The sequence below is a fragment of the Eucalyptus grandis genome, chromosome 7 (assembly GCF_016545825.1).
Source record: "Eucalyptus grandis isolate ANBG69807.140 chromosome 7, ASM1654582v1, whole genome shotgun sequence".
Classification (NCBI taxonomy): domain Eukaryota; kingdom Viridiplantae; phylum Streptophyta; class Magnoliopsida; order Myrtales; family Myrtaceae; genus Eucalyptus; species Eucalyptus grandis.
Genome location: NC_052618.1, coordinates 29,130,906 through 29,150,294, shown reverse-complemented (window position 1 = coordinate 29,150,294; position 19,389 = coordinate 29,130,906). Strand labels below are relative to the sequence as shown.

At 37.4% G+C, this 19,389-nt stretch overlaps 2 protein-coding genes and 1 pseudogene across 2 annotated transcripts; 1 reads left to right on the top strand and 2 right to left on the bottom strand.

The window, feature by feature from the left end:
• The first annotated feature begins 1,318 nt into the window (after positions 1-1,318).
• LOC104420334 lies at positions 1,319-7,588 on the top strand (annotated as a pseudogene).
• A 7,302-nt stretch (positions 7,589-14,890) lies between these two features.
• LOC120296039 lies at positions 14,891-15,750 on the bottom strand. The gene is made up of 3 exons (XM_039317684.1): positions 15,709-15,750; positions 15,124-15,260; positions 14,891-15,045 (listed from the first exon to the last, which is right to left on the bottom strand). The coding sequence occupies exons 1-3, from the start codon at positions 15,726-15,728 to the stop codon at positions 14,891-14,893; spliced, it is 312 nt and encodes a 103-aa protein (XP_039173618.1). The 5' UTR covers positions 15,729-15,750.
• A 1,562-nt stretch (positions 15,751-17,312) lies between these two features.
• Positions 17,313-18,631, bottom strand: LOC120296038 (protein NTM1-like 9). The gene is made up of 2 exons (XM_039317683.1): positions 18,089-18,631; positions 17,313-17,408 (listed from the first exon to the last, which is right to left on the bottom strand). Exons 1-2 carry the CDS (start codon positions 18,629-18,631, stop codon positions 17,313-17,315), a joined length of 639 nt encoding a protein of 212 aa, XP_039173617.1.
• Between the last annotated feature and the right edge of the window lie 758 nt (positions 18,632-19,389).

The following is a 19,389-nucleotide window of genomic DNA, read 5'->3' as shown; positions in this document are numbered from 1 at the left end:
GTTTTTCTCCATACGGAAGATTTCATTAATTTAAATCTTCTATGAAGACACATTTTTGTATTGTAATTTTTAATTAATGTCCTTGTGCAGTAACAATGTAGCCGAAATAGAAATTTGGAAAAGAAGGATGAGTAATTCATATCTTTTGAAAATGTAGCGAACTTTTCAGGAACTAAAGTTCACATTTTAACATCTAGTTCTGCATATAAAGTTCATATGATTTAACTCACTGCACTTTTAGAAGTGTGAAATGAGGTTTCCAACCCTCAAATAAAATCATGAATCAAGATTCCATTTGTTTGGCTAAAAATAAATAATTTATTTATTTTTTAAAAATATCATTTATATTACTTGAAATAATTAATGAATGAAAAAATTTTCATTATCAATTAAAATATATATTTAAATATTTTCTTTAGACAATAAATATACTTTTTCGTCCATTATTTTTTTTAAGTGATACGAACTATCATTTTAAATGATTCATTTTTCGCGAAACAAACGCATCCTAATAATCCATCAACATTAGCACTCCAGAGAGCTCCATGTTTCACATATGCTACAGTATATTCAACAAATGTACTGTAAATCTAAGAATTGGAAGCTTTCATAAAGGGAATAAGCTACCAAAAGTCTCAAACTATAGCCACTATAACACATTTGCTTTAAACTTTTTCTTGTAACATGAAATATTCAAAATTTGTAGCTATGTGACACATTTACCATCCATTTAAGTTCTACCCCATAATTTTTTAGTTAAAATAACACCATTTTTATTTCACTTACTATGTCAATACCGTTTGCTTTTAGGTGTCCATGTAAGTAGATTTTTGATGATGTTTATTTATGGAAACTTGATGGAGGTAAGTATATCCTACATATACAAGTTTATAGTTTGTTAACATAAAATTTGGGGTAAATAAGTTATAGTGGATAAAATTTGAGATTTTTTTGTGGCTTTTTCTATTTATAAAATCAGAGCGAGTCTGATCTTGCCGGGTATCCAAAAGATAACTTACGGTTACCGAGCATCTCGGTTTTTCATGTCTCTCTCCACTGTCCACGTAACGTCCCACGATGCTCTGGTTTCCAAACGACCGAGAAGGTCGGAGATTGCGGTTGTGCTTTTGACCAGGTTTCGGTCTGCTACTAGAGCAGAGCATAAGGCCACTGTCCACGTAACGTCCCACGATTCTCATCTTAACGTCCCACGATTCTCTTCTTCTCCTCTCATTTGTCCGCGCTTGAAATCTCATCGGTGATCGTCATTACTGGATTGGATCAGGGGCATAAGGCCATTCTAAGCAACTGGACAGCCATGGCGTTCTTTCAAAGTATGATGTGGAATATTGATCTGCAGTTAGTTTTCTGATTAAAGGTCTGCTAGTTTCTTTGCTTCTGCGTGCCGTGCACCATGCACCATCCGCATGTACTTCGATCTCAAGCTTTCGGGACATTTTAGAAAGGAACTTGCGATCACTGAATTAATTTGATTTTTCGAGACCTTCATGCTCACGTGAGATTTTTCTGCAAAGGAGTGATCCGTTTCCGCGATTTTTTTTTTTTTAATAGGAATTGAAGTTGTTTGTGATTCGTGTAATGCTATTGATTTTCTCGCAACTCCATTAGTCTCTGCGGTTCCTTTTATGCTGTAGTTGTTCTTTCCAGGAAGTCCTGCTATTTTTGGTGACCAAGAAGAAGATGCCGATTGATGTTTTTGGGAGAGATTTTGATTACTTAGGAAATCAAAATCCAAACCGGAAGACCGAAGAACACATCTCGGGTCAGCACACGTGGTACGGAGAGAAGGAGGATGCAAGTGCCCCAAATTTGATATGGAGGTTTCTCACAATCGTATTCCTCGACTTACAAGTGGCCAAAAGTTACATTATTTGAGCTTGGGGGTGCTGGTTTTCACGTTGCCGTTGTTTTAGAATTAAACATGTCTTTGCATCGTTTACCACGATTCAGGTTTCTGGGAAGTTATCTGCTGCTTCACCTGAACGCCTCTCTGTGACATCTCCTGATGTTGATGCTGGGAAGCGCATCCATTCTCTACCTTCTGTAGCTGATGCTAATGTTATTCACAGACACCCTTGTCTCTACATGGTTGTAAACCCTAGGTATGGCGCATATTGGTTATGTGGTACTGGCAATGCAGCTAACAATAGGGTGACCCATTGAGGGAATTTGATTCATCAGGACTGAACAATGTTGCCTGGAAGGAAAGGGTTGATGGCTGGAAAATGAAGCAAGAGAAGAATATAGCTCCAATGAGCACTGCCCAGGCTACTTCTGAAAGAGGAGGTGGTGATGTCAATGCCAAGCACCGATGCGCTTGTGGATGACTCTTTACTGTGAGTCTCTACGATATTAAGCTTAGTCTTCTTCTTTTTTTGGCTTAGTATTTCCTACAGTCGAATTTGGCACGTGTCGAGCTAAAAGTGACGCTGACCATTTTCACTAACTTTTCCTTTGTTGATGTTTCTTAATTATGTGGTTGTCTCTGTTTTCAACCAAAAAAGCTGTCAACATATATCGAATTGCTAGAAATTCTCAAAAAATTTCCCGACGCATGCTTTCCATTAGTATCTATAAGTACCGGTGTAATAATGTAACTGTCACTACTTTTTAATAAATCGTTCAATCTGTTAGTCGTGTTCAGTCCTTGGCTGCATTTCGCATAAATATTTTTCTTATTCTGTGGGAATGACAAAGCCAGGCTACCGAACAACAAATCCTGTGACCAATGCCTACGCTCTGTGGTTAATATCTGTGATATGTGAGGTTTGGTTTGCAATTTCTTCGATATTGGATCAGTTCCCAAAGTGGTTTCTGGTAAACCATTAAACGTATCTCGACAGACTAGCAATTAGTAGTATCACTACTTCATGAATCTGGTAACTTAGGTTTTTCTTATCACCAACTTGTTTTGTCAGATCAGAATTTTTTGTGAAACTTTACATGGATATAGGCACGACGGAGAAGGAGAACCATCACAGTTAGCTGCTGTTGTCGGTACTGTCAACCCACTAAAGAACATCCTCTAGTGACAGCAAATACAGCATTCTTCGTTCTTGCAGTTGACTACCCAGTTGACAAGGTCTCATGCTATGTATCCAACGATGGAGCTACTATGTTAACTTTCGAGGTCCCTTCTGGAACATCAGAGTTCGCAAGGAAAGGGTTCCTTTTGTAAGAAGCATAGCATAAAGCCTTAAGCCTTGAGCCCCCGAATGGTGCTTCGCTCCAAAAATCGACTACTTGAAAGACAAAGGTCATCCGTCTTTGTCAAAGATCACAAAGCTATGAATGCATGAGTTTAGATCAGAATCTTGATAGTGTTTTGCAATCCCTTTGTACATTGCATCGATGTGACATGTTTACAGTTTCATGTATAGCAGAGAGTATGAGAATTTAAAGTCCTCATAAGTGGACTTGTTGCCAAGGCACAGAAGGTTCCCGAGGAAGGATGGATAATGCAAGATGGGACTCCATGGCCTGGAAAAAATACGAGGGACTGCCCCAGAATGATTCAGGTCAATTTATAATTTTTGGAATGTATCTGATATTGTGATTGAGCTCATAAAATCGTACCCACCACGGATTGATTCAGGTTAATTTGTAGTTAAACTATGGGGTAGCAACACAGCAATCTCTCTCTCTCTCTCTCTCTCTCTCTCTCTCTCTCTCTCTCTCAGAGTTCAATGGTGCTGCCACTGAGCCTCATATGCCACCAACCATAACATAAATTTTCATCGGAAATCTTCTCCTCCACCCAAATTACTTCAGCAACAAAAAGTGAAAGCTTTAAAACTTTTATTGTATGGGAAGTTATTTCTTGATAGGCCCTGATTCTTTTTTTCTTTTCTGTTTCAATTTGTTGCATTCTCTTCATAATCAATTTGAAATATATTATCTGATTTACTGATACTTATCAGAAAGTTACAATAATGATGATTACGTATCGACTGACTTAAAGTTTGTGATTATATCCACTCCATGAATTTGCCTTCCTAAAGTAACACAATGGATTAGTTTCTTAACTTTTTTCTCTTCGATAATGCAAGTATACATCAGGAACTCACAAGAGCCGAAATGCTACTTGGAATACTTTATGTTTTTTGGATAATGCTTCTTTTTTTCTGGGTACAATGCGACATTTGTGATGTTGTCAATTGGATAATAGTATCATTTAACTTCTATTACTAAATTTGATGGAGTGGAGCTCTCACGATAAATAAGTATGAAACTTATAAAAAATTCCAGGTTATTATATAAAGTTTGCATATCTTAAGATCTTATGGTTCCATTTTATAAAGTTCTCTTCTCATGAATATCATTGTCTGTGGCAGATTTCTCTTGTTTCCTATCGTGCTGCGTATTAAAGGCCATGACTCCACATCCAAGTTCTCTTGACTCAGTTATGATACGGGTAAAACTGTGGTTCCTGGATCCTGAAAGCAGCAATTTTTTTTCTTACTAAAACATTTGCATTACTCGCCTGCTGTCATGTTTTCTTAGGGCGAAGTGGAGGTCTTGATGCTAAGGGTAATGAGTTGCCACGTTTGATCTATGTTTCTTGTGAAAACGTCTGGGCTTCCAACATCACAAGAAAGCTGGTGCCATGAATGCTTTTGTGAGTAGATATGTCTGTTAATTATGGATGTCGATGCTTTCATGCTTTCCTTACCTTTTGTCTTATTTTATATTTAGGTGAGAGACTCAGCTGTCCTCACTAATGGACCTTTCTTGTTGAATCTTGATTGTCATCACTACATAAACAACAGTAAAGCATTGAGAGAAGCCATGTATTTCTTGATGGATCATAACCTTGGGAAACATGTGTGTCATGTTCAATTTCCAAAGAGATATGACGGTGTTGACAGAAATGACAGATACACCAACCGCGATATTGTGTTCTTTGGTTTAGGCTCTTTGTCTCTTCATTAAAATACATTTTCTTATGTTATGTCCAAGATTGCTACTTGCACTGACATCAGAATCACGTCCTCCACTGAAGCGAGTTCTTTTGTTGTGGACTAAGATCAAAACACTCTTCAGCTTCCTTGCATAACTCATTAGGCGGACATTCTGTCTTATGATCTGGACAAGCTTAAGAGGTTTGGATGGCATCCAAGGTCTTGTTTATGTTGGAACTGGGCGTATGTTCAATGGAACAGCCTTATATGGTTATGAAGCTCCTCATAAGCCAAAGCATAGAAAGTGAGGATTCCTGTCTTCTCTCTGTGGTGGATCACGAAAGAAAGCAAGATGAAGTAAAAAGGTTTTTGACAATAAGTGGCAAACATGTAGTTCCAACTGTGCCTATCTTCAGCCTGCAAGATATAGAAGAGGTTGTTGAAGGTACAGATCTAGCTATCTCTTGGATCATTCAAATTTGGCTGGAAACTTCCTTGCAACCTCCATAACAATTGACTGGTCAACAGCAGAGAGTGGTACACAAGTTAGTGAGGCCTTGAGATCTGGAATGTAGCCTCATTTAATAGTGGCCCTTGAGGTTTTGACACTCTTGCCTGAGGACGACTTTTGTCCCTGATGACTCGGGATTCTTACGACGATGCAATTTCTATATTCTTTCAGTAATGTAGTTTCTTAGGTTTTTCTAAATGTTTTCTTTTCTTGGATTTTACCCAGTTTCATCAATCACTTATTTCATTGAGACCTTGCTAATATGCTTTAATAGTTCATGCAATTTCTATATTCTTTCAGTAATGTAGTTTCTTAGGTTTTTCTAAATGTTTTCTTTTCTTGGATTTTACCCAGTTTCATCAATCACTTATTTCATTGAGACCTTGCTAATATGCTTTAATAGTTCATGTTGGCAATCCTGCTCACTATCCATTTTAATGCTGCTCCTGTGTGTAAGAGCTATTAAATATCGAACAGTTCATTTCAGGTGATAGTGTTAATCTTCTGCTTGAGACTTATAATGCTGTAAGGAGCTTTAACATTTATATTAGAACCTCTCTGGCTTACATTTTATTTTCATATTCATAGGTGCTGGATTTGATGATGAAAAGTCATTGCTTGTGTCGCAAATGAGCCTGGAGAAGAGGTTTGGTCAGTCTACTGTCTTTGTGGCCTGTACATTTATGGGGAATGGTGGCGTTCCTCAATCTACAACTCCAGAAACCCTTCTTAAAGAGGCTGTTCAAGTCATCAGTTGGGGTTATGAGGATAAAACGGACTGGGAAGTGAGGTATGTGAGCTTATTATAATATTTATTCCATTAGAGTGTTTGTTGTTTAAGAGAAAAAGATACATGAGTCATGGGCTAGCAGATCCTTGACCACATAATAAGCCATGCGGTGTCTAGCAAGTCAAGAAGACATCAAGCTAGCCTTCATTCTATAGTTGTTCCTAAGAATAGTATGATGAATAGCATCCTTGTATTATGCCATACTACGACCAGCTTAGCTCGAGCATTCAAACCCTTGAGCAAGATGCACGAAACATTTTAGGCATGACAATTGGTTTTGGCTTGCTATGGCCTCATAAGGAGAGTACATAAGCTTTTGACCAATTTGTGCATGGGAGGCTAACCCCGCCTTTGGAGTTTCTAGAGTTATAATTGTTCAATCTTAGTACTCTTAGACAAACGTCCTAACGCCACTTCCATGAACCAATTGTATCATCCCGTCTACATCACTTGCTCTTCACCTTGACGCCACAAAGTTCCACTCTCAAGGGTATATGAGTATGGGAGAATTCGGTCCGTGACATTCTCCCCTATTTAGTTCCACAACACCTTTGTTGTAGGCTGTTTAGTCGCTTCCTTGAGTCGCTTCAGTACCATAAATGTTGCTCGATCGGGTCTTACATGAATGGTGGACGCTCACCCAACAAACAAGCCACTACACTCCATTAGTGTCTTCCGCTGATCAAAGCTACTTGGGTATCTTTGGTCATTTGTGTTCTCCCTGCTAAGTGTGGCATTTTGAGCCAACTGCACTTTTCGTAGCACCCTCTTTCTCCTACTAAGCTTGATCTTAGTGGACCAACGAAGGTTTCTCCCTTGTTCAAAATGTGGTAGCAAACCCATCTCGAGATTTGCCAATTGATCCGAGAACCTTTTTTTTCTATTCAATGAGCAATTCGGTTTCTTCCTGTACTCCCATTGTCTTTCAAGAAGTAAGCCAAGACTCATACCTTGTCTGAGCCCCTTTTGCTTTGGCAATTCACTCTTCGCCATCATAGGATTAGGTAGACCACAAGAATTCCTTGAATTACCATATCTATTGGAGGGATTATGCCCTGATACCATTTTTCATGGGTTGATAAATCCTTGACTGTGAAAAAGACAAGTTGGCACTCAGCTAGTCGAGAAGACATCATTTTATAGTTGTTCATAAGAATAGTATGACAAATAGTATCCTCATTTTTGGTCAAAACAAGTAATTTTCCAACTTGGTAGGTCACTTTGTAAGATGAAATTTGACTTGTATTCTAGTATTTCTACTGATGCCTTTTTTTTTCCCTCCAATATTTTGTTTGATTGCTTGAACACGATCTATCTTTTGCTTGTAGTGTAATTATAAACCCCATGGAAGATGTCCTTCCCTGAGAAAGTGCCAAGGTCTATTCCTAGTTCCCATTATGCAAAATCACATCAAATAAAGCAAAATGGTACTTTCACATGCTCATGAACATTATCCAAGCAAAGGGATTCACAACTCAAAAATACTCACGAATACTAAAAATTAACATTCTATTTTTAGTTGGTAAATTGATTCCAAATTGTAAGGTGCTTAACTTGCTTCTTCAAAGTTCTCCATAACAAATATTAGGCAAGATGGTTAATTGAGGTTGAAATTCTTATCATAAGATGAAAATGAAAGGGTTCTTTGGAAAAATTTTAAAAAGCGAGCAATCATACCTTGAAATACTAGCTATAGTTCAAAAACTTATATATTTAGAATGACCCATATTCCAATAAAATCGTCACTCTTAGAAAGAAGGAATAACGAAGCAATGCTAATAATGAAGATCAAAACCTGGATACAAAAACTTATTAGCGAAGAGTCAACATATTTGGAAGTCACAAGAACTAGATAAAAATAAGTGTTGGTAGTAGAGATTTATGAGTTTGCCATGCATGGAAAATGCCAAGTAGGCGAACATGCCAAATAGGCAAAAATCCGATGCTCTAACATCGATGCCACCAAAGACAAGCCAAGAAATTGAGGAGTTGTGTAGTTGCAACAAACTGTTATGCACATAAAGAGCATCTCCTCTCTGAATTGCCCCATTGTTTTCAACAAATTGTTTCCAGACAAACTCTCTCCGCCGGGAGGCCAGTTTAGGATGCGCTTAAATAGTCATCTTGAATGCCCATCAGGAATTAAGAGTTTGTTTGGAAACAATTTGTCGGAAACAATGGGGCAATTTAAAGAGCAAATACTTTTATGTGCATGATAGTTTGCTGCAACTACACAACCTATCAATTCCTTGGCTTGTCTTTGATGGCGTCAATATTGGAACATCAACTTGCCTATTTTGCAAGCCCATAAATCTCTACTATCAAGACCTTATTTATCCAATTCTTGTGACTTTCAAATATGCTGACTCTTTTCTAATAGGTTTCTGTATCCAGGTTTTGGTCTCCATTATTAGCATAGCTTCGTTATTTCTTTTCTCTAAGAGTGACGGTTTTATTGGAATATGGGTTACTCTAACTATATATAAGTCTTCGAATTATAGTTGGTATTTTAAGGTATGATTGCTTGCTTTTTGAAATTTTCTGAACCCTTAAATTTTCATCTCATGATAAGAATTTCCACCTCAATTGACCATTTTGCCTTATATTTGTTATGGAAACTTTGGTGAAGCACTAAGTTAAGCACTTTATACTATTTGAAATCAAATTATCAATTGAAAATAGAATGTTAATTTCTAGAGTATTCATGAGTATTTTGGAGTAGTGAATCCCCCGCTTAGATAATGTTCATGTGCATATGAAAGTACCCTTTTGCTTTATTTGATGTGGTTTTGCATAATGGGAAGTAGGACTAGACCTTAGCGCTTTCTTAGGGAATGACACTTTCCATGGGGTTTATGATTATATTGCGAGCAAAACGGTAGTTGCAACTAGCAAGTGGTAGCTGTGGCACTACATGGGTGAAAAACACCTGCTAGTGATATGGACATTTGTGTCCACTATCCACAGTTCACTATGCTTGAAGAGGAGCAAATTTTCAAGAAAAAAATTGGATGAGATTTTTTACGTTAGCTTATAGTTGGAACCATTAAATAGGGGTGACATTCACACTACAATTCACATGTGTACATTTTTGGATCCAAGTGTGTGTATATATGTGTGTATGGCCAAATGCAAAAAGAAGGTGTGCACCATATGTGAGTATGTGTCCTTGCATGTGATGTCTTTTGCGTGAGTCTGGTTAAATGACTAGTAAAACATGTTTTCCCCAAATTATAGTGCTGGTTTTATCTCAAAAAAATCTTGGAGTACTGCACCGCTGTGTCTCATGTCTCATGTGGTGTATTTGGAGACGATGCAACAAAAGAAGATTAAATGCGTATGATGCTTATTTCTACTATGTTGAATATTTGTGCTTGTTTTTTGTATTCATGCTTGAATACTACCTATCATTTAGTTTAAGTAATTCTAGATGTTTCTTTCTTCTTCTTCTTTTCTCTTTGCTCTCAGGAATCTCCAATTAATAAGATTTGATGGTTCAAAAAGTCATTATCATTCCTCAAAATAATTACTTTTAATACCTTAGGTGTAGCTACAGTTGGTTTGCACCTACTAGGATTGCCTATTTGTAGAGAAGGCATATCTTGGTCAACGATCACTATTGACATTGTGGGACATTGCACATTGTAAGATTAAGAAGAACTTCTATAATGATTGATACATAGCTGATGACAAATGTTATAAGATAAAGGATGATGGTATAATTAGAGGCTATAGCACAGTTTTTAAAGTGAAAGAAAACCTTTTAAAGGAATACTTCATTTAGTTAACTACAATCAAACATTAGGAAAATCATGGTTAAAAAGTTCTTATTTGAGTGTCCTATTATTTATGATTGAAATAGTTTCTTTTATATTATGACATTTATCAAAGATATCAAGAATTTTAAATGACAACTTGCTAATGCAATAGATTGTATAGCACTGAAAATAACTCCAATTCACCAGTTCAATCTAGGATTGGTACCTCTGAAAATATACATCATCAAATAGCTAGATTCCTAGTTGCATTATGTCCTTTGTTTGAGATCTTTCTAATAAGCTTAAGTGGATAATAACCATTTTAAAGCAAGTTTGGAACTAGATGTCAAACCAGAAAGTATAGAAGGGAGAAAACCAAAAAGAATTCTAGTATGTGTAACTACATATTTTTAAGAAAGTGAACCACACTTCGAGAAATCTCATTATAGTTGTTCAATAAGCTAATTGTCTCATGTCCATTGTTTTGCTTTACTTAAAGATTCAGTGAAGGTGTCACACATTGAGGAAATGCTCCTTGTTTCTAAAAGTATTCAAGGAAGTAGTTTTACCCATTTAGTAACAACCAAACCATCAGCAATAAGTGATGATGTCATCCAAACCTGTAAGCATATCAGAAATGCAGCCAAAGGTTTTGAACCTAGTCGTGTAGCTAACAAGACAGTAAGGGTAGAATAGGATGTTAGAGTTATCACTCTTGCCAACATAAGAAGTCCCATGAACAAATGCAAGTATTCATTTAGAATTAATAATATTCTTAAATTTTAGAAAAGAGTTTTTTGTAACACAAAGGAACACATGGCCATAAAACTATGAGCAAAAAAATGAATACTAATAATTTATCTGCTCATTGTTTAATACAAAAAAAAAAAGCTGCCACAAGAACAAATTTGATTATCTTTCGTGTTTTGCAAATTATTCTTTTTTGAAATTTGAGAATATGAATGCTTATATTTATTCTTTTACCAAAAAACAATGCTTATATTTTTTCACAAGACTTCTTATGTTAGCAATGGTGATGGCTTTCACATCCTATTCTACCCTTGTTGCCTTATTGGCTATACGATTAGGTTCAACACTTTTGGCTACGTTTCAGATATGTTTATAGGTTTGGACAACATCATCACCTATTGTTGGTGGTTTGGTTGTTGCTGGACAAGTAATTCATTGAATACTTTCTTGAAACAATGAGCACTTCCTTAGTAGGTGACACATTCACTAGATTTTTAAGTGAAGCAAAGCAATGTAAATGAGATAATTAGCTTCCTGAACAAAACAAAAAAAAAAAATGAGATTTCTCATAAGTGTTGTTCACTTTTTTGAAAAATGTTGTTTCACATGTGAAAGTTCTTTTTTGTTTTCCCTCTTCAGTACTTTTCAGTTTGATATCTAGTTCCGAACTTACTTTGCTATGGTCATTATCCACTTGAGCATATTCAAAAGATCTCAAATAGATGACAAAGTGTAGCATGATATCTAAGACTAAAGGAGACGGGGAATATTATAGAGGTACCAATCCTAGGTTGAACATCTACGTTGAAGTTATTTTTAGTGCTAGTATAGCATATATAAAAAATTTGTCGTTGTCTTCTTTTAACCACCAAACTATTAGCAAAACACAATAGAAAAAGTATGATCCATTGCATTAGCAAGTAGTTGCCATTTGAGATTCTTGATATCTTTTTAGGAAAAGGTCTTAACATAGAGGAAATTACTTCCATCGTAAATATTAAAACACTTGAATGGGAACTTCTTGGCCATGATTTTCATAATGTTTGATTTTAGTAATTTAAGGAAGTATGTTCTTTTGAAAGTTTTCTTATTCGTTGCAAAGATTGTGCTATAGCATCCTTGTATGTGCCAGTGAATCATCATTTATCTTATAATATCAGCCGTCAGCTATGTTGATCATTATAGTTGTTATAATGTGCAATGTCCTGCAATGTCAATAGTGATCATTGACTAAGATATCACTTCTCTACATATAAGCAATCCTAGCAGGCGCAAGTGCATTTGGGAGTAAGATTATGACAAAGCAAGTATAGTTGGGTCTAGTGTGTTAGAGGTAGTTATTATGACGAATAATAATAACTTTTGAATCATCTTGATCTTGTGAATTAGAGATTCTTGAAAAAAAGAGAGAGAAGGAAACATCTAAAATTGCTTAGACTGGATGATAAGCAGTATTCGAGCATGAAAAAAAAAAAAAAAAAAAAAAAAACATGCGCAAACATTCAACATAGTAGAAAGAAGCCTCGTACCTAATTAATCTTCTTTTGTTACATTATCTCCAAGTATACCACATGAGACAAAGCAAAGTGCAGTACTCCAAAATTCTCTACGAGATAAGACTAGCACCATATTTTGAGAGAAATATGTTTCATCAAGATATTCATGACTCACGTGAAGGGTATCACCACATGCAAGGACACATACTCACATGTGGTATACGTTGGCTTTTTCATGTGGCCATGCACAAACTTGGATCCGAAAATGTACAAGTGTGAACTATAGTATGCCTGCCACCCCTATTAATATGGTTCTAGATATTAGCCAATGTCAAATGTCTCATCCTATTTTTCTCTTAAAAATTTGCTCCCCTTCAAGCATAATGGAGAATGGACACGTGTCCAGATCACTAGCAAGGCGATGTGTTTTTCCACACATGAAGTGACGTAGCTAACACTAACTGGTTGCTAGCTAGCATTCTAATTTCAAAAACATTAAATCATGCAGACATGATTTGTTCTAAGCTCGAGCCTCATTGTGATTGTTGGTGTTGGCCCAAGATTTGAATTCTCAAATGATGTCAATGTTTAACATCTCATTTTGTGGACATTCTAGTATGTTCTCTCAAGTAGTTAATATCTTACAATATAAGTTTTTTTTTTTACCTAGATTGAGTAAATCATCTTTATGTGTATAGTAGTTTGTTATAGCTACATAGCCTATCGGTTCCGTATGATGTCAACTTTGGAGTATCGAATTTTGCCTACTTCACATTTTCTATGGTAAGCCCTTAAAACCCTACTATCAAGATCTACTTTTATCCGGTTATTGTGACTTTCTAATATGTTGACTTCTCTAATAAGTTTGTGTATGTAATTTTTAGTCTCTTTTATTAGCATTGCTTCGTTATTCATTCTCCTTAAGAGTGACATTTTATAGGAATATAGGTCATTTTGACTATGGGTCTTTGAACTATATTTATTAGGAGTATTTTGGAGTTGTGAATCCCGCACTTGAATAATGTTCATGAGCATGTGAAAATACAATTTTACTTTGTTAGATGTAGTTTTGTAGAATGGAAACTAATACTTAGTGCTTCTTCCACAGCGTTTATGATTATGCTACAAGCAAAAAAATAGATCTTGTTCAAGCAATCGAACCAATTACTTAAGGAAAAAGATGTTTACACTTATTTTAGCCGGTGCTTTGACCAAAAAGTCAACTCCGAGTGAGGGGCGAGTCTCCACGATTGCCCTGCGGAGCTCCGAACCTCAGAGTAAGGGGACCGATTTATCGTCCCTGTACTAAAAACGAACACCCACAAAGCAAGGGCCACACAAAGAAACTAACAAAACAGCGTGAAAATTCATAAAGCCATGTCTAATGACCAAAATACGCTAAGGACAGAACGAGAATCAAAGAGGACGATGTGCATCTGGTTCAGGCATTTCATAAAACAGGTGGGGTGCATCGACTAAAGCGTGAACGCCAACAAATTCGGGCTCAGATTTGCATTCAGGTTCACAACAATCATCAAGCCAAGACTAAAAAGGACCGGGCACAATCCGGCGGGACCAGAACTCACGTGAGCCGAACCACGATGAATCCCAGTCTTGCGAGTCCGAAACGGGCCAAAACAGGGCAGAGAAAAAAAGGGGTCGGCGGTGCCCCTACCAGGCTCGGGTTGGCGAATGAGGGCGAGCTCGATAGAATGGACTACGTCCAGTCGCCTCGCACACCTCTGAGCCAGGATCCTCAGGAAATCAACATGGCCCGAAAGAAATAAAAGAAAATAAAGCCGAGACCTACCGTGGGGAAGCGGGAGTCGGGGTCGAAGGGGAAGGCGGAGCCGCTCACCCTGCCTTCGAGCTCGCACTGGACCTTCAGCTTTTGCTCAACTGATCTGCCGCCGTCGCCGTCCCTGTCGCCGTTGCAGTCACAGTCGCCGTCGTGTCGCCGTCACACCTTCAAGCTGAGACGGGAGGAGAGGAGACGGCCTAGAAATAGGGTTCGCCAGTTTGGTTAATGATTTTATTTTTAATTCGATTGGGTTCGATTTTCGGTTCGACTCCTGACATCTAGGATAATTGAGAGAAGCAGAGGAAGAGAACACACACACGAAACAAGAGCCTACTCGTGCTTGCGTTGGCTTTGCTTGAAAGTGCCTGAACCAGATCCTTTGATGGCTACGTATATATATATATATATAGGATATTAAGCTTGACAGACAAGGCGAGAAAAAGTCAATTCGGGTTAGTATGATTCAAAGCCCGATCGATACTCGCTATATATTTTATGCGTCTTTACCTTCCGGAGTGTAGACTTTTGGGGGAAAAAGTTCACAGGGCCAGACTCGTACTCTTCAGAAAAACTTAGACGCTTGTTCTAGATTCAAACGTTTAGCTTATTATCAAAATTTAGAATCTTTATCAGTGAAAACCATAATTTCGTTCATTATCGGTGGGTTTGATAATTTGCCGATTCTATCGGGCAATTAATTACCAACCTTATATTAACTAGTAGGTGTTGTTTGAAGGAATGTATTAGTAACTTTTCCTTTAAAGCAGGTAAATATGACATCAAGGTAATAAGCCTTGGGTTCGATATCCATAGGATCCAGCTAAGCTAACCGCACTGTTATATTGACTTTGTGACGGTGCTTTTAAAGCCACAAATCTTCCATTATTTTATAATTTCTTCCTTTGGACCACATGTTTTCAAGATTTTCAGGCATAAGAACTTCAGTTCTTCTCTGGGTCGCCGCCTCCAGCACCATCGCCCAATCAGCAGCCCTAGGCAGCTTACTCTCTTCTGGAACTGTACTAGAACCAAAGGATTCATCTCCAGATGTAGCTACCATTGCATTGATATTAGAATTGCTGGATGAATATTTACCTTCACCGTCTTTAGCCTGAGCAGTGCCAGAAAAATCATGGTGGTCAGCAACATTAGTTGCCCGGGTAGCACCAAATACTTTGCTTCCATCCTCTTTAAGAGCAAGGACAATTAATTCAATTACTTCATTGATATACCTGGACATGTGAGAAAAAGTATATATTAGCCACTGAATGGCATTAAGATCTTGGATTCAAGATAACATTATAACAAAATACGTATCATAGAACAACCATTCATTGGTTCCTAATGTTAAACTATAACTACCAATAATTAAAGCCCAAAGAGAACAACACCCCCCCCAAAAAAAAAAAAAAAAAAAAAAAAGCAGTCAATGCATGAGGAAATTTTGCACCACCAAATTCTCTTCATTTTCCAGTAGAAAAAATACATGGAAGCCAAACTCGAGATCCAGAAAATCAACTGCATGTCTACCCGATGAAATAAATTGACATGTACATACAAAGCAGGATATTAAAGCTTGCATTTAATTGAGAGTTTTCATGATCAAAAGCTTATTAAAAAAAAAAGACTATTTTGTTCTTATAGACAATATGAGCAGAGAATTATGTTTTAAAAACTTACGCTGGGCTTGCGAAATTCATGACAGGCTGGATGACTATGCAAGCAATGAGCTCGAGCAATGGATCTCACGACAGGGCAGTGAGCTTCTTGGTTTCAGAACTAAAGTTATAACTCCACCCATGAGACGCTGAAGCACCTGTTTGGAAATTCACAGAGATTACATGAAACAGAGAAAACTCAGTGGATGACCAGAAATCATGAGGCATACATATTACACCTCGCACCTTGTATTCACTCTCAGGAGATACCAATGCAGGATGAAGCTCCTTAGATGCCATAAGATGGAACTTCAACCTTTCATCCTCTCCTCGGACGACAAAGTCCCCATCACATCAGTACCTATGACTGCTTGGTTCCTTCTGAAATATTTAGAGGACGATTAACTTTACCTGTACCGACTAATATTGCACAATTTAAACATGAACTTTACTCAACTCCCATAAGATAAAGAAGTAAAAGTAAAAATATACCTGGTCAGTAGGCCAACAAGGTTAATTGCTTCAACTCTTCCTGATATCTCCCCAAGAGCATCCATGATTATTGCACAATTATGTGCTCAGGAAAATCCCTATCTGGTGTGATATCAGTGTACCATAAATCTATAACGAAATCCCTCAGGATTTTGTCGATGAACGGGGTCATTGCAGCTTCCGCAATAGGTGAATCAATTTTTCTCTTCCATTTTGGAGGAAATGGAGGAGTTGTAAGACGTGAGTCATTTATGGATAATTGCCTCTCCTTTAGAATAGATAAATAAGACCTGGAATGGACGGACCGAACTCTCCACTGGAAATCAACTTCATTGAAGACAATCCGCATTGCAGAAACAAATAGTATTGCTATATGTAAATTCATCCACATTGATTTACTTGTATCTGCAACATTATATACATCTTCAGAACAGTCATCTTACCGATGAATCAGCTAAAACTGATGATCAGATTTAACAGAGGAAAAGGCTTCATACATGGGCACCGAAATACTGAGGCAAATTAGCAACCAGTTTGTCGGCGAAGGACATCTTAATCTATCTGTGTGCGTGCGTGTACTTTTTAATGCTAAGTTACCCACTCACCTGTGTCTAGGGGGTATGCCTAATCTCGCATGCACATTGAACAGTTAAGTGTGAGACTCAAAGTCCAGGTTCAGTAATGTATGCAAATCGACAATGGCAATTTTCATTATTATATGTTTCCAGGAAAAAGGAAAAGAAAAAAGAACAGATTACAGTCAAACCGGATCCACATGTGCATTCCAAATTTTCCACAGTAGAATTAATTTCATGGCTAAAACGCTAGTAACCCTTGTCGATAGCTGCATTTTGATACTGCACATTGCCAGATAATGGGAAGAGAGTGCATCGACAACCGGAAACCACCACCAAATATACACTCCGATTCCAGCGGCGTGTATATTTGGTGGGAGAGTTTATAACAAATATACACTCCGTTGAATTAAATTAATATCACAAAAATCACAACAAACAGTACGCTTTGGGAAGGGTAAAATTTCAAATTAATAAATTCATCAATTATTATATATCACAGTAAAAATTAACAAAAACTAATAAAAGGTAAATATAAACAAACTTCCTCAAAGTAACGCTATAATAATGACTCTTCTTCAATGCATGACAGAGACTGATCAGGAATAGGCATCTCCATTGGATGGTCAGATTGAATACTAACTCCTGGATTTACCTGAGCGAAAAACCGAACAAAGAAAGAACAAACAATAGTCAAGCTTTAGTATGCTCGGACAATATGTTGCTTTGTTTCAACCTAAAGTACTATTTGCTCACCCTTGCACCATTCAGGCCAGCTGAGGCCCGGCTCTTGCCAACCTTGCTCTCCTACTTCTCCTTTTTACTATGTGACAGAGAACCGTCTATAAAGACAAAATAATACTGGTGATGAGCTTCAGGGTTAAGACGACTAAAACTCAATTGTTGCACGAAAATATATTATGCACGAGACACGTCGCGCATCACTCATCAAAACTGAAGGAATTTAAATTTCAAGAACAAATTGTCCCCTTTGTTGCTGCAGAATCACTTTATTTTTGGACAGTCTAACCTTCGTTTGTCTTTAGAACTAAAACTTAAAATGATTATTGGTGAGTTTCGCTTCTCCATCTTCCTCATGAAATTCTACAAAATACAGTGGGAAAAGTCCTGACTTGCGGAAACTATTGTTTAAAGTACAGCTGGAGTTAAAGGTAAATCGCACTTGAAATATGGCACGATCATGAACTCACAAAGCCAGAAACCTTAAGAGGATGAATGAGGAACATATCTGGAGAGATGAAATCAATTTTACCTGCACTTGTAAGCATGTTAAGTTGCTCAATTAGGAGAACCAAAAGAAAAGAAGTCAAGTACCTGGTCCGAAATTTCACTGTTTGAATCATCTGAATATAGATGATATTCATGATTGACCACATCACTCCTGCGGCCACTTGGTTGTCGACCTTCATAGTAAACGAAAATCCTCTTGAACCCGATTGGCTTATCAGTGTACGATGCTGGGATATCTCGCTTTCGACCCGTCTCTTTCCAATATCCCAACTCGGTAGTCCTCTGACGACCACCGACACAGAAGCAGTAACACTCGCGTTCATTTGACTTTTCCTTTGAAAGTGCTACAACCAAAGATGGTTTACTCGACCATGATAAAGTAGGGAAATAGAGAACTCTAAGAACTAAACTTAAGTTACCATCATATAGCGTAAATAATTGCGCAGCCTCCCAGTTATAGATGTATATCTCAGGAATAACGGGACGATCTTCCTTTGCTCGAAGGATGTATATCTCAGGAATAACGGGACGATCTTCCTTTTCTCCTTCGAGCTTCCTTTTTAAGAAATGACCAACGAGTTCTTCCTCTGTTGGCTTGAATCTGTATCCCACCTGCCGCGCCTCCATTGATCCTGCCATGCTGATGCTTGCTATCTTACATACAATTCTGCAATGGAAAAAAGAGGAGAGTAGCGAATGACACGAGTGAAAGAAGCAGAGGAAGATAATACACACACAGGAAACGAGCCTACTCGTGTGCTTGGGTTGGCTTGGCTTGAGAGTGCCTGAACCAGATCGTTCGAGGCATATATATATATAGGGCATTAAGCTTGACAGACAAGGTGAGAAGAAGTCAACACAGGAACCAAAATACTGCTCCACGACAAAAATTAAGATCTTTTCAATCCACAACGCCAATTACATTGATGTGCTTGAAGAGTCTGAAATTAGAAGAGGATTGATAAATGTTCCAATGAAGTGAGTATATCCATATGTGTATGAATTCAAATTGGTAAAATATGTGTCATGTTTGAGCCCACTAAACCAAAGCCTAAGTTTTTCCAAATATTCAAAGTAATAAATATTGGCCCTGCGCTTCACGCAAAAATAAAGTATATTTTTGCAATAATTGAGTTATACTATTTGTTATGTTGGATGTTAAAATTATAAATTTAAGTGTTTTTATTTTATCATGAAAATAGAAATGTCCGTTTCTTCGTAACACAAAGGTAGTTTTTCGCGTCTTCAGTTAGCATCTGAAATTGTTAGAAAGAAAATTGATTTCCACTCTTTCTTTAATATCATGCATTATTGGAATTCCTAGGTTTACATTCCAGCGCTCGCACCACGCTCGCACCAACTCGTTTGATGGCGACATTTAAAAA